At 44.4% G+C, this 15000-nt stretch overlaps 1 protein-coding gene across 1 annotated transcript in view; it reads left to right on the forward strand.

Annotated features, from left to right (window-relative positions):
* The window catches only part of LOC121845662 (protein tweety homolog 3-like), a gene marked incomplete at its 5' end in the record, with an annotated part of 42697 nt that overhangs the window by 1122 nt on the left and 26575 nt on the right, over positions 1-15000 (forward strand). The window contains 4 exon segments of the mRNA XM_042317343.1: positions 8815-8926; positions 10771-10991; positions 13866-13961; positions 14917-14989. Coding sequence (XP_042173277.1) covers positions 8815-8926; positions 10771-10991; positions 13866-13961; positions 14917-14989 — 502 coding nt within the window.

A 15000-nucleotide genomic window follows, 5' to 3' on the forward strand; every position in this document is an offset into this window, starting at 1 on the left:
GAACTGGGAGAACTGGGAGTACTGGGGGAACTGGGAGTACTGGGGGAACTGGGAGTACTGGGAGTACTGGGGGAACTGGGAGTACTGGGAGAACTGGGAGTACTGGGAGAACTGGGAGTACTGGGAGAACTGGGAGTACTGGGAGTACTGGGGGAACTGGGAGTACTGGGAGTACTGGGGGAACTGGGAGTACTGGGAGAACTGGGAGTACTGGGAGAACTGGGAGTACTGGGAGAACTGGGAGTACTGGGAGAACTGGGAGTACTGGGGGACCTGGGTGAACTGGGGGAACTGGGAGTACTGGGAGAACTGGGAGTACTGGGAGAACTGGGAGTACTGGGGGACCTGGGAGACCTGGGGACCTGGGAGAACTGGGAGTACTGGGGGAACTGGGAGTACTGGGGGACCTGGGAGAACTGGGAGTACTGGGGGAACTGGGAGAACTGGGGGACATGGGAGAACTGGGAGAACTGGGAGAACTGGGGGACGGGGAGAACTGGGGGGGAACTGGGGGAACTGGGGGACCTGGAGGAATTGGGAGAACTGGGGGACCTGGGAGTACTGGGGGAACTGGGAGAACTGGGGGAACTGGGGGAACTGGGAGAACTGGGGAATTGGGAGAACTGGGGGAACTAGGAGAACTGGGAGAACTGGGAGACCTGGGAGAACTGGGGGACCTGGGAGAACTGGGAGACCTGGGCCAGTTTCAGTAGCACAGTTGAAGCTGAATACTGCTGAACTGTTACAGTATACTGCATATGTGTATTATACTGTGAGGTCATCAGTTCTGTATTTTGGGGGAAATCCCTGGAATTTCAGTGTTTATAGAACAGTTTCTACACCAAGGTCATTGACCCTGTATCCATAGTAACAGGGCCAGGAGGGGAGAGAAAGAAAGAGAGAGAGAATCTGCAGTGACTTTTTTAGTCTCTCTCTCTCTCTCCCTGTCTCTCTCTCTCTCTCTCTCTCTCTCTCTCTCTCTCTCTCTCGCTGTCTCTCCTCTCTCTCTCTCTCTCTCTCTCTCTGTCTCTCTCTCTCTCTCTCTCTCTCTCTCTCTCTCTCTCTCTCTCTCTCTCTCTCTCTGATAAACAAGTGTATTCTGTCTGCTCCGTGTGAAGCAGTGTAATAGTGTGATACAGGGTGATGTCAGATTAGATCAGTGTTTCTGAAATAGATTATTTAGGTCATATTGGACCCTTTGGCTGGCTGGGGTACACGCACACACACACACACACACACACACACACACACACACACACACACACACACACACACACACACACACACACACACACACACACACACACACACACACGTTATCGTCACACACTTCTACACTGACTTGCATCTCTCTTGGCAAACACATTTCAAACACTACACTCTGCTTCCCTCTCTTTCTCTGTACCATTCGGTCTCTGTTCTCGCCTAGAAAGGTTGCCATGGAGACAGCAGTAGATTTGATGCAGATGGCATATTCATGATATAGTGAAGAGACAGGGAGCTGTGTGTGCCTGACTGGTGACTACATGGTAGCAATGTGTTTTGCAGGTTTAAATATTTGATGATTAACTGTTATAGTTGATGTTAAATATTTGATATTGAGCTCTTTCTTTCTCTCTCTCTCTCTGTCTCTCTCTCTCTCTCTCTCTGTCTGTCCCTCTCCTGGAGGGTCTCCTGGACTAGAGGCTCTCCTGGAGGGTCTCCTAGACTAGAGGCTCTCCTGGAGGCTATCCTAGACTAGAGGCTCTCCTGGAGGGTCTCCTAGACTAGAGGCTCTCCTAGACTAGAGGCTCTCCTAGACTAGAGGCTCTCCTAGAGGCTATCCTAGACTAGAGGCTCTCCTAGAGGGTCTCCTAGACTAGAGGCTCTCCTAGAGGGTCTCCTAGACTAGAGGCTCTCCTAGAGGGTCTCCTAAACTAGAGGCTCTCCTGGAGGGTCTCCTAGACTAGAGGCTCTCCTGGAGGCTGTAGGCATTTCATCTCCACTGTGACATGAGGCTGTAGGCTGTAGGCATTTCATCTCCACTGTGACATGAGGCTGTAGGCATTTCATCTCCACTGTGACATGAGGCTGTAGGCTGTAGTCATTTCATCTCCACTGTGACATGAGGCTGTAGGCATTTCATCTCCACTGTGACATGAGGCTGTAGGCTGTAGTCATTTCATCTCCACTGTGACATGAGGCTGTAGGCATTTCATCTCCACTGTGACATGAGGCTGTAGGCTGTAGTCATTTCATCTCCACTGTGACATGAGGCTGTAGGCATTTCATCTCCACTGTGACATGAGGCTGTAGGCATTTCATCTCCACTGTGACATGAGGCTGTAGGCATTTCATCTCCACTGTGACATGAGGCTGTAGGCATTTCATCTCCACTGTGACAAATAAATCAAATCAAATCAAATCAAATTTTATTTGTCACATACACATGGTTAGCAGATGTTAATGCGAGTGTAGCGAAATGCTTGTGCTTCTAGTTCCGACAATGCAGTAATAACGAGCAAGTAATCTAACTAACAATTCCAAAAAAAACTACTGTCTTATACACAGTGTAAGGGGATAAAGAATATGTACATAAGGATATATGAATGAGTGATGGTACAGAGCAGCATAGGCAAGATACAGTAGATGATATCGAGTACAGTATATACATATGAGATAAGTATGTAAACCAAGTGGCATAGTTAAAGTGGCTAGTGATACATGTATTACATAAGGATGCAGTCGATGATATAGAGTACAGTATCAACGTATGCATATGAGATGAACAATGTAGGGTAAGTAACATTATATAAGGTAGCATTGTTTAAAGTGGCTAGTGATATATTTACATAATTTCCCATCAATTCCCATGATTAAAGTGGCTGGAGTAGAGTCAGTGTCATTGACAGTGTGTTGGCAGTAGCCACTCAATGTTGGTGGTGGCTGTTTAACAGTCTGATGGCCTTGAGATAGAAGCTGTTTTTCAGTCTCTCGGTCCCAGCTTTGATGCACCTGTACTGACCTCGCCTTCTGGATGACAGCGGGGTGAACAGGCAGTGGCTCGGGTGGTTGATGTCCTTGATGATCTTTATGGCCTTCCTGTAGCATCGGGTTGTGTAGGTGTCCTGGAGGGCAGGTAGTTTGCCCCCGGTGATGCGTTGTGCAGACCTCACTACCCTCTGGAGAGCCTTACGGTTGAGGGCGGTGCAGTTGCCATACCAGGCGGTGATACAGCCCGCCAGGATGCTCTCGATTGTGCATCTGTAGAAGTTTGTGAGTGCTTTTGGTGACAAGCCGAATTTCTTCAGCCTCCTGAGGTTGAAGAGGCGCTGCTGCGCCTTCCTCACGATGCTGTCTGTGTGAGTGGACCAATTCAGTTTGTCTGTGATGTGTATGCCGAGGAACTTAAAACTTGCTACCCTCTCCACTACTGTTCCATCGATGTGGATGGGGGGTGTTCCCTCTGCTGTTTCCTGAAGTCCACAATCATCTCCTTAGTTTTGTTGACGTTGAGTGTGAGGTTATTTTCCTGACACCACACTCCGAGGGCCCTCACCTCCTCCCTGTAGGCCGTCTCGTCGTTGTTGGTAATCAAGCCTACCACTGTTGTGTCGTCCGCAAACTTGATGATTGAGTTGGAGGCGTGCATGGCCACGCAGTCGTGGGTGAACAGGGAGTACAGGAGGGGGCTCAGAACGCACCCTTGTGGGGCCCCAGTGTTGAGGATCAGCGGGGAGGAGATGTTGTTGCCTACCCTCACCACCTGGGGGCGGCCCGTCAGGAAGTCCAGTACCCAGTTGCACAGGGCGGGGTCGAGACCCAGGGTCTCGAGCTTGATGACGAGCTTGGAGGGTACTATGGTGTTGAATGCCGAGCTGTAGTCGATGAACAGCATTCTCACATAGGTATTCCTCTTGTCCAGATGGGTTAGGGCAGTGTGCAGTGTGGTTGAGATTGCATCGTCTGTGGACCTATTTGGGCGGTAAGCAAATTGGAGTGGGTCAAGGGTGTCAGGTAGGGTGTAGGGTGTAGACTGTAGGCATTTCATCTCCACTGTGACATGAGGCTGTAGTCATTTCATCTCCACTGTGACATGAGGCTGTAGGCTGTAGGCATTTCATCTCCACTGTGACATGAGGCTGTAGGCATTTCATCTCCACTGTGACATGAGGCTGTAGGCATTTCATCTCCACTGTGACATGAGGCTGTAGGCTGTAGGCATTTCATCTCCACTGTGACATGAGGCTGTAGGCTGTAGGCATTTCATCTCCACTGTGACATGAGGCTGTAGTCATTTCATCTCCACTGTGACATGAGGCTGTAGGCTGTAGTCATTTCATCTCCACTGTGACATGAGGCTGTAGTCATTTCATCTCCACTGTGACATGAGGCTGTAGGCATTTCATCTCCACTGTGACATGAGGCTGTAGTCATTTCATCTCCACTGTGACATGAGGCTGTAGGCTGTAGTCATTTCATCTCCACTGTGACATGAGGCTGTAGGCTGTAGTCATTTCATCTCCACTGTGACATGAGGCTGTAGGCTGTAGGCATTTCATCTCCACTGTGACATGAGGCTGTAGTCATTTCATCTCCACTGTGACATGAGGCTGTAGGCTGTAGGCATTTCATCTCCACTGTGACATGAGGCTGTAGGCTGTAGTCATTTCATCTCCACTGTGACATGAGGCTGTAGGCATTTCATCTCCACTGTGACATGAGGCTCTAGGCATTTCATCTCCACTGTGACATGAGGCTGTAGGCATTTCATCTCCACTGTGACATGAGGCTGTAGGCTGTAGTCATTTCATCTCCACTGTGACATGAGACTGTAGTCATTTCATCTCCACTGTGACATGAGGCTGTAGTCATTTCATCTCCACTGTGACATGAGGCTGTAGGCTGTAGTCATTTCATCTCCACTGTGACATGAGGCTGTAGTCATTTCATCTCCACTGTGACATGAGGCTGTAGTCATTTCATCTCCACTGTGACATGAGGCTGTAGGCTGTAGTCATTTCATCTCCACTGTGACATGAGGCTGTAGGCTGTAGTCATTTCATCTCCACTGTGACATGAGGCTGTAGTCATTTCATCTCCACTGTGACATGAGGCTGTAGGCTGTAGTCATTTCATCTCCACTGTGACATGAGGCTGTAGGCATTTCATCTCCACTGTGACATGAGGCTGTTTTATTTATTTACATGGAAAAATAGATTTGTATATTATTTCAATGTTGGCCTCTAATCCAATTTTGATCAGACTAATTGTTTGATATTGTGATTTTATTTTATGTTTCCTTAAAAATCCTTCTTTAAAATGTCTTTGGGATCGGTGTCCCTTCCTCGGGACGGTTGAGCTAACGTAGGCTAATGCGATTAGCATGAGGTTATAATTAACAAGAACATTTCCCAGGACAGACATATCTGATATGGGCAGAAAGCTTAAATTCTTGTTCATCTAACTGCACTGTCCAATTTACAGTAGCTATTACAATGAAATAATGCCATGCTATTGTTTGAAGAGAGTGGCATTGTAAAGTATAACTGCATTAATCTAACTGCACTGTCCAATTTACAGTAGCTATTACAATGAAATAAAGCCATGCTATTGTTTGAAGAGAGTGGCATTGTAAAGTATAACTGCATTCATCTAACTGCACTGTCCAATTTACAGTAGCTATTACAGTGAAAGAATACCATGCTATTGTTTGAGGAGAGTGCACAGTTTTGAACATGAACATTTATTAATAAACAAATTAGGCACATTTGGGCAGTCTTGATACAACATTTTGAACATGAACATTTATTAATAAACATTTGGGCAGTCTTGATACAACATTTTGAACATAAATGTAATGGTTCATTGGCTCAGTCTAAAACTTTGAATATACACTGATGCCATCTAGTGGCCAAAACATAAATTGCAGCTGGGCTGGAATAATACATTATGGCCTTTCTCTTGCATTTCAAAGATGATGGTAGAAAAAAAATACAAACAAATGTTTTTTTTTGTCTTCTTTGTATTCATTTTTACCAGATCTATTGTGTTATATTCTACTACATCCCTTTCACATTTCCATAAACTTCAGTGTTTCCTGTCAAATGGTTCCAAGAATATGCATATCTTGCTTCAGGTCCTGAGCCACAGGCAGTTAGATTTGGGTCATTTTAGGCTAACATTTAAAAAAAGGGGCCGATCCTTAAGAGGTTGTCTCCTCTCCTTCATCTACACTGATTGAAGTGGATTTAACACGTGATATCAATAAGGGATCATAGCTTTCACCTGGATTCACCTGGTCAGTCTGTCATGTTCCTAGTGTTTTATACACTCAGTGTAAACATGTACACACACACTACACACACACTACACACACACTACACACACACTACACACACTTACATACACACTCCTCTGTTTCTGAGGCAGCACTGACCTCACAGAGTGAGAGAACACGCTTTTACCTATATCCTTCTCTCTCTCTAGCTCTCACACTCTCTCTCACACTCGCTCTAAAGCTCGCTCTCTAGCTCTCTCTCTCTCCATGTATCTCTCTCTCCCCATCTCTCCTCTCTCTCCCTCTCTAAGCGGATGGAAGTCATTAAATCCTCTGGTAGAAGGAGGCATTAGAACAGTGAGAACAAACGGAGCGAGGGAGAGAGCTTAAAGAGAGAGGGAGAGAATTTGTTTGATTCACCCTCACCCTTCCTTCCATTGTCTAGCATACACATTCCTCCCTCCCTCCCTCCCTCCCTCCCTCCCTCCCTCCCTCCCTCCCTCCCTCCCTCCCTCCCTCCCTCCCTCCCTCCCTCCCTCCCTCCCTCCCTCCCTCCCTCCCTCCCTCCCTCCCCCTCCCTCCATCCATCTCTCCCTCCATCTCTCCCTCCATCTCTCCCTCCCTGACTCCCTCCCTCCCTCCCTCCCTGCATCTCTGTGGTATAACAATATGAGGTCCATCATAGAACTCTGATTAAACCACAGAACTCTTTAATGGGTGGACACACACACACACACACACACACACACACACACACACACACACACACACACACACACACACACACACACACACACACACACACACACGCACACACACACAGGGTTTAACAGGGGGTAGTGTAGTTAATGGAGTAGAATGAATGCTACACTGATGGTTCTAAATGTGTGAGGACAGTTAACCTATAGAAGACATTATTACAGACAGAGGCAAACAGAGGACTGGTTAGTGAGGAGGATCACTCTCTCTGTGTGTTTGTGTGTGATCACCCTCTCTCTGATGTGTGTGTGTGATCACCTTCTCTCTGATGTGTGATCACCCTCTCTCTGATGTGTGTGTGATCATCCTCTCTCTGATGTGTGTGTGATCATCCTCTCTCTGATGTGTGTGTGATCATCCTCTCTCTGATGTGTGATCACTCTCTCTCTGATGTGTGTGTGTGATCACTCTCTCTCTGATGTGTGTGTGTGTGATCACCGGCAGGTAGCCTACTGGTTAGAGCGTTGGACTAGTAACTGAAAGGTTGCTGGATCGAATTCCCGAGCTGACAAGGTCAAATCTGTCGTTCTGCCCCTGAGCAAGGCAGTTAACCCACTGTTTTCCCGGGCACAGAAGACGTGGAGGTCGATTAAGGCAGTCCCCCCGCACCTCTCTGATTCAGAGGGGTTGGGTTAGATGCTGAAGACACATTTCAGTTGAATACATTCAGTTGTACAACTGACTAGATATCCCCTTTCCCTCGCTCTGGTGTGTGTGTGTGTGTGTGTGTGTGTGTGTGTGTGTGTGTGTGTGTGTGTGTGTGTGTGTGTGTGGCGTGTGTTTTGTGTGTGTGTGCTAGTCCATGTGAGTGAGGCTGTTGTTTAGAGAGAGGGGGAGAAGGGGGCAGCATGAGAAAAGAGGGGCACGGGATGGAGGGAGAGAACTGTGTGTGTGTGTGTGTGTTGGAGCCAGAGCTGCAGAATAATCACATTATGTGTGGTCTGGCGACCCGGCCATTGTCCAGCCGTAGTGTGATTCCTGGTAGTCCTGTAGCCGTAGGGAGAGATTGGTGTTGTCTGTCTGTCTGTCTGCCTGCCTGTCTCTGGGTCTACTCCACACTGTCTGCTGCTGTCCTATATCCGTAGGGAGAGATTGGTGTTGTCTGTCTGTCTGTCTGTCTGTCTGTCTGTCTGTCTGTCTGTCTGTCTGTCTGTCTGTCTGTCTGTCTGTCTGTCTGTCTGTCTGTCTGTCTGTCTGTCTGTCTGTCTGTCTGTCTACTCCACACTGTCTCCTGCTGGTGGGTGACAGAACAGCAAACACACACACAGAGGCTGGACTGTGCGGTAGGATGAAATTGGAGGGATGTTAGTGGTCTGTGCGGTAGGATGAAATTGGAGGGATGTTAGCGCTCTGTGCGGTAGGATGAAATTGGAGGGATGTTAGCGCTCTGTGCGGTAGGATGAAATTGGAGGGATGTTAGTGCGTTCTGTGCGGTAGGATGAAATTGGAGGGATGTTAGCGCTCTGTGCGGTAGGATGAAATTGGAGGGATGTTAGCGCTCTGTGCGGTAGGATGAAATTGGAGGGATGTTAGCGCTCTGTGCGGTAGGATGAAATTGGAGGGATGTTAGCGCTCTGTGCGGTAGGATGAAATTGGAGGGATGTTAGCTCTCTGTGCAGTAGGATGAAATTGGAGGGATGTTAGCGCTCTGTGCGGTAGGATGAAATTGGAGGGATGTTAGAGCTCTGTGCTTGTGTTTTGAGTATACATGTTAGCGTGTGTGTGTGTGTGTGTGTGTGTGTGTGACTGATATTGGCCAATGCGATAACACTTCCTGTTTCCTGTCTTTTCCGCAGTGCCGGCATCGCCGTGGGTTTCTATGGAAATGGGGAGTCATGTGATGGAGCCAACCGCCTGGCGTATTCTCTACGGCACGCCAACCGCACCGTGGCAGGGGTCGACAAACTGGTGGGACAGTCACACACACGCACACACACACACACACACACACACACACACACACACACACACACACACACACACACACACACTAACATGTATACTCCAAACACAAGCACAGAGCTCTAACATCCCTCCAATTTCATCCTACTGCACTAAGGGCTAACATCCCTCCAATTTCATCCTACCGCACAGAGCGCTAACACTCATCCTACCGCACAGGGCTACACATCATCCTCCACAGATTTCATCCTACCGCACAGAAGGGCTAACATCCCTCCACTTTCATCCTATCACACTAAGGGCTAACATCCCTCCACTTTCATCCTACCGCACTAAGGGCTAACATCCCTCCACTTTCATCCTACCACACTAAGGGCTAACATCCCTCCACTAACATCCCTCATCCTACCGCACAGAGCGCTAACATCCCTCCACATCCTACCGCACAGAGGGCACACTAATTTGATCCTACCGCACAGGGCTAACATCCCTCCACTGTCATCCTACCACACTAAGGGCTAACATCCCTCCATCCCTACCCACTAACATCCCTCATCCTACCACACTAAGGGCTAACATCCCTCCACTTTCATCCTATCACACTAAGGGCTAACATTCCTCCACTTTCATCCTACCACACAGAGCTCTAACATCCCTCCACTTTCATCCTACCACACTAAGGCTAACATCCCTCCACTTTCATCCTACCGCACAAGGGCTAACATCCCTCCACTTTCATCCTACCGCACAGAGCGCTAACATCCCTCCAATTTCATCCTACCGCACAGAGCGCTAACATCCCTCAATTTCATCCTACCACACAGAGGGCTAACAATCCCTCCACTTTCATCCTACCACACTAAGGCTAACATCCCTCCACTTTCATCCTACCACACTAAGGGCTAACATCCCTCCACTGTCATCCTACCACACTAAGGGCTAACATCCCTCCACTTTCATCCTACCACACTAAGGGCTAACATCCCTCCACTTTCATCCTACACTAAGGGCTAACATCCCTCCAGATTTAAAAATCCTCACAAATGGGCTAACATCCCTCCGCTGTCATCCTGTAGGTGACGGATCCAGTCCCCTGTCATCCTACCACACAGTGGAGGGAACATCCCTCCAGTTTCATCCTACCTGACCAGACTGAAGTGTAAACATCCCTCCACTTTCATCCTAGGCACAGAGCGCTAACATCCCTCCACTTTCATCCTACCGCACTAAGGGCTAATCCCTCCACTTTCATCCTGTCTCTGTAGGTGACATCCCTCCACTTTCATCCTGAACCAGACAGTGGAGGGAACATGGTCCAGTTCCACGGTCTACTCTACCACACTGGCTAACATCCCTCCACTTTCATCCAGAACTCCAGGGCTAACATCCCTCCACTTTCATCCTACCGACTCATGGCTAACATTCCTCCACTTTCATCCTACCACACTGAGATGTCCCTAACATCCTGGCCTTCCTGTCGGAAGCCTTTGACTGGTACAGGTGAGTAACATCCCTCCATTCATCCTACCACACAGGGTTAGTATCCCTCCACTTTCATCCTACCGCACTAAGGGCTAACATTCCTCCACTTTCATCCTACCACACTAAGGGCTAACATCTCTACCCTGTCGTCCTACCACACTAAGGGCTAACATCCCTCCACTGTCGTCCTACCACACTAAGGGCTAACATCCCTCCACTGTCGTCCTACCACACTAAGGGCTAACATCCCTCCACTTTCATCCTACTGCACTAAGGGCTAACATTCCTCCACTTTTATCCTACCTCTCAACACCTTCCAGATTCTAAAAAACACTCACAAATGTGTCTCTCTCTCTCTGTCTCTGTAGGTGACGGACAGTGCCCTGTCTCTGAACCAGACAGTGGAGGGAGGTCTGGTCCAGTTGGAGACGGTCTACTCTGAACAGACTGACTACGTGTCCATCGTCCAGAAGCTCCAGGGTCAGCTGGATGAGCTGGTCAGACTCATGGTGGACATCCCCTTCTGGAGTAACTCTGAGATATCCCTAGAAGACCTGGCCTTCAAGACGGAAGCCTTTGACTGGTACAGGTGAGTTACCGCTGTATTCATGTACCATACAGGGTATTACATTTCCATCTGCTGGACTAGACCTGCCTTCCTTACCATACAGGGTATTACAGTTCCATCTGCTGGACTAGACCTGCCTTCCTTACCATACAGGGTATTACAGATCCATCTGCTGGACTAGACCTGCCTTCCTTACCATACAGGGTATTACAGTTCCATCTGCTGGACTAGACCTGCCTTCCTTACCATACAGGGTATTACAGATCCATCTGCTGGACTAGACCTGCCTTCCTTACCATACAGGGTATTACAGATCCATCTGCTGGACTAGACCTGCCTTCCTCTTATATACTGTCTTATATATTGTCTTATATATTGTCTTATATGTTGTGTTATATATTATCTTATATATTGTGTTATATATTATCTTATATATTGTGTTATATATTATCTTATATATTGTGTTATATATTATCTTATATATTGTGTTATATATTATCTTATATATTTTGTTATATATTGTCTTATATGTAGTCCTATATATTGTCTTATATATTGTGTTATATATTATCTTATATATTGTGTTATATATTATCTTATATATTTTGTTATATATTGTCTTATATGTAGTCCTATATATTGTCTTATATATTGTGTTATATATTATCTTATATATTGTGTTATATATTATCTTATATATGGTCTTATATGTTGTGTTATATTATATATTTGTACCTGACTCTATTATATATAGTGTTATATATAGTGTTGTATATAGTGTTATATATTGTGTTATATATTGTGTTATATATAGTGTTGTATATAGTGTTGTATATAGTGTTGTATATAGTGTTGTATAGTGTTGTATATTGTGTTATATATTGTGTTGTATATAGTGTTGTATATAGTGTTATATTGTGTTGTATATTGTGTTAAATATTGTTATATGATGTTATATGGTGTTATAGATAGTGTTATATATTGTGTTATATAGTGTTATATATAATGGTGTGTATATACAGTGTTGTATAGTGTTATATATAGTGTTATATTGTGTTGTATATAGTGTTATATATTGTGTTTTATATAGTGTTATATATTGTGTTGTATATAGTGTTATAAATTGTGTTATATATAGTGTTATATAGTGTTGTATAGTGTTGTATATAGTGTTATATATAGTGTTATATAGTGTTGTATATTGTGTTATATATAGTGTTATATAGTGTTGTATAGTGTTGTATATAGTGTTATATATAGTGTTATATAATGTGTTGTATATTGTGTTGTATATAGTGTTATATAGTGTTGTATATTGTGTTATATATAGTGTTATATAGTGTTGTATAGTGTTGTATATAGTGTTATATATAGTGTTATATATAGTGTTATATATTTCCAGTAGGCTGGTATAGTGTTATATATATTGTTATATATTGTGTTATATATTTCCAGGTGGCTGGTATAGTGTTATATATATTGTTATATATTGTGTTATATATTTCCAGGTGGCTGGTATAGTGTTATATATAGTGTTATATATAGTGTTATTTATTTCCAGTAGGCTAGTATAGTGTTGTATATAGTGTTATATGTAGTGTTATATATAGTGTTATATATTTCCAGTAGGCTGGTATAGTGTTATATATATTGTTATATATTGTGTTATATATTTCCAGGTGGCTGGTATAGTGTTGTATATAGTGTTATATGTAGTGTTATATATATAGTGTTATATATTTCCAGGTGGCTGGTATAGTGTTATATATATTGTTATATATTGTGTTATATATTTCCAGGTGGCTGGTATAGTGTTATATATTTCCAGGTGGCTGGTATAGTGTTATATATATTGTTATATATTGTGTTATATATTTCCAGGTGGCTGGTATAGTGTTATATGTAGTGTTATATATTGTGTTATATATTTCCAGGTGGCTGGTATAGTGTTATATATATTGTTATATATTGTGTTATATATTTCCTGGTGGCTGGTATAGTGTTATATATATTGTTATATATTGTGTTATATATTTCCAGGTGGCTGGTATAGTATTATATATATTGTTATATATAGTGTTATATATTTCCAGGTGGCTGGTATAGTGTTATATGTAGTGTTATATATTGTGTTATATATTTCCAGGTGGCTGGTATAGTGTTATATGTAGTGTTATATATTGTGTTATATATTTCCAGGTGGCTGGTATAGTGTTGTATAGTGTTGTATATAGTTATATATAGTGTTATATGTAGTGTTATATATTGTGTTATATATTTCCAGGTGGCTGGTATAGTGTTATATATATATTGTTATATATATTGTTATATATTGTGTTATATATTTCCAGGTGGCTGGTATAGTGTTGTATATAGTGTTATATATATTGTTATATATTGTGTTATATATTTCCAGGTGGCTGGTATAGTGTTGTATATAGTGTTATATATATTGTGTTTTATATTTCCAGGTGGCTGGTATAGTGTTATATGTAGTGTTATATATTGTGTTATATATTTCCAGGTGGCTGGTATAGTGTTATATATATTGTTATATATTGTGTTATATATTTCCAGGTGGCTGGTATAGTGTTATATATAGTGTTATATATTGTGTTATATATTTCCAGGTGGCTGGTATAGTGTTATATATATTGTTATATATTGTGTTATATATTTCCAGGTGGCTGGTATAGTGTTATATATAGTGTTATATATTGTGTTATATATTTCCAGGTGGCTGGTATAGTGTTATATATATTGTTATATATTGTGTTATATATTTCCAGGTGGCTGGTATAGTGTTATATATATTGTTATATATTGTGTTATATATTTACAGGTGGCTGGTATAGTGTTATATATAGTGTTATATATTGTGTTATATATTTCCAGGTGGCTGGTATACCTGACTCTGCTGCTGTTTGATGTTCTGATCTGTCTGCTGGTTCTGTTCGGACTGATACGCAACTCTAAAGGCACTCTGATTGGGTGAGCCACACCACATGACGACCACAGAGAACTCTGGATGTTAGTTAAACTCTGGAGTTTAGGCTGGTAGAGCGAGGGATGATTAGAGGGAGAGAGGAGTTTAGGCTGGTAGAGCGAGGGATGATTAGAGGGAGAGAGGAGTTTAGGCTGGTAGAGTGAGGGATGATTAGAGGGAGAGGGAGACCTGGTAGAACGAGGGATGATTAGAGGGAGAGAGGAGTTTAGGCTGGTAGAGCGAGGGATGATTAGAGGGAGAGAGGAGTTTAGGCTGGTAGAGCGAGGGATGATTATAGGGAGAGAGGAGTTTAGGCTGGTAGAGCGAGGGATGATTATAGGGAGAGAAAAGGCAGTGAGAAGAGGAGAGTTGTGGAGTCAGGACATGATGAGAGAAGAAAGGAAAGAGAGATGGACGGTGGGAGTGAGAGAGATGATGAGATTGAAAGAGAGAGAGAGAGAGCGTAGGGGAGAGCTAGAGAGGGTAGGAGAGAAAGCGAGAGAGGATAGGAGAGAGAGAGAGCGTAGGAGAGAGCGAGAGAGGGTGAGAGAGAGGAGAGAGAGAGAGAGGGTAGGAGAGAGAGAGAGAGGATGAGAGAGAGAGAGGGAGGAGAGAGAGAGAGAGAGGGTAGGTAGGAGAGAGCGAGAGAGAGAGAGAGAGAGAGAGAGAGAGAGAGAGAGAGGAGAGAGAGAGAGGGTAGGAGAGAGAGAGAGAGAGAGAGAGAGAGAGAGAGAGAGAGAGAGAGGGTAGGAGAGAGAGATTGACAGAGTGGGAGTGAGGACACATTAAGACCATCTTGTGTGCATGACTCACATTTCACAGGTTGTGTGTGTTACATGTCTCTGACTCAACCCCACGTTGTTTTACACACACAGTGATTTCACAGGGTTGAACATTTATAAGGTGTTAATCTCTCTCTCTCTCTCTCTCTCTCTCTCTCTCTCTCTCTCTCTCTCTCAGGGTGTGTTTGTTGGGTGTTCTGACTCTCATCATCAGCTGGGGGTCTCTGGGACTGGAGCTGGCAGCTGCCGCGGTGAGTGTCTC

The sequence above is a fragment of the Oncorhynchus tshawytscha genome, unplaced genomic scaffold (assembly GCF_018296145.1).
Source record: "Oncorhynchus tshawytscha isolate Ot180627B unplaced genomic scaffold, Otsh_v2.0 Un_contig_2247_pilon_pilon, whole genome shotgun sequence".
NCBI lineage: Eukaryota > Metazoa > Chordata > Actinopteri > Salmoniformes > Salmonidae > Oncorhynchus > Oncorhynchus tshawytscha.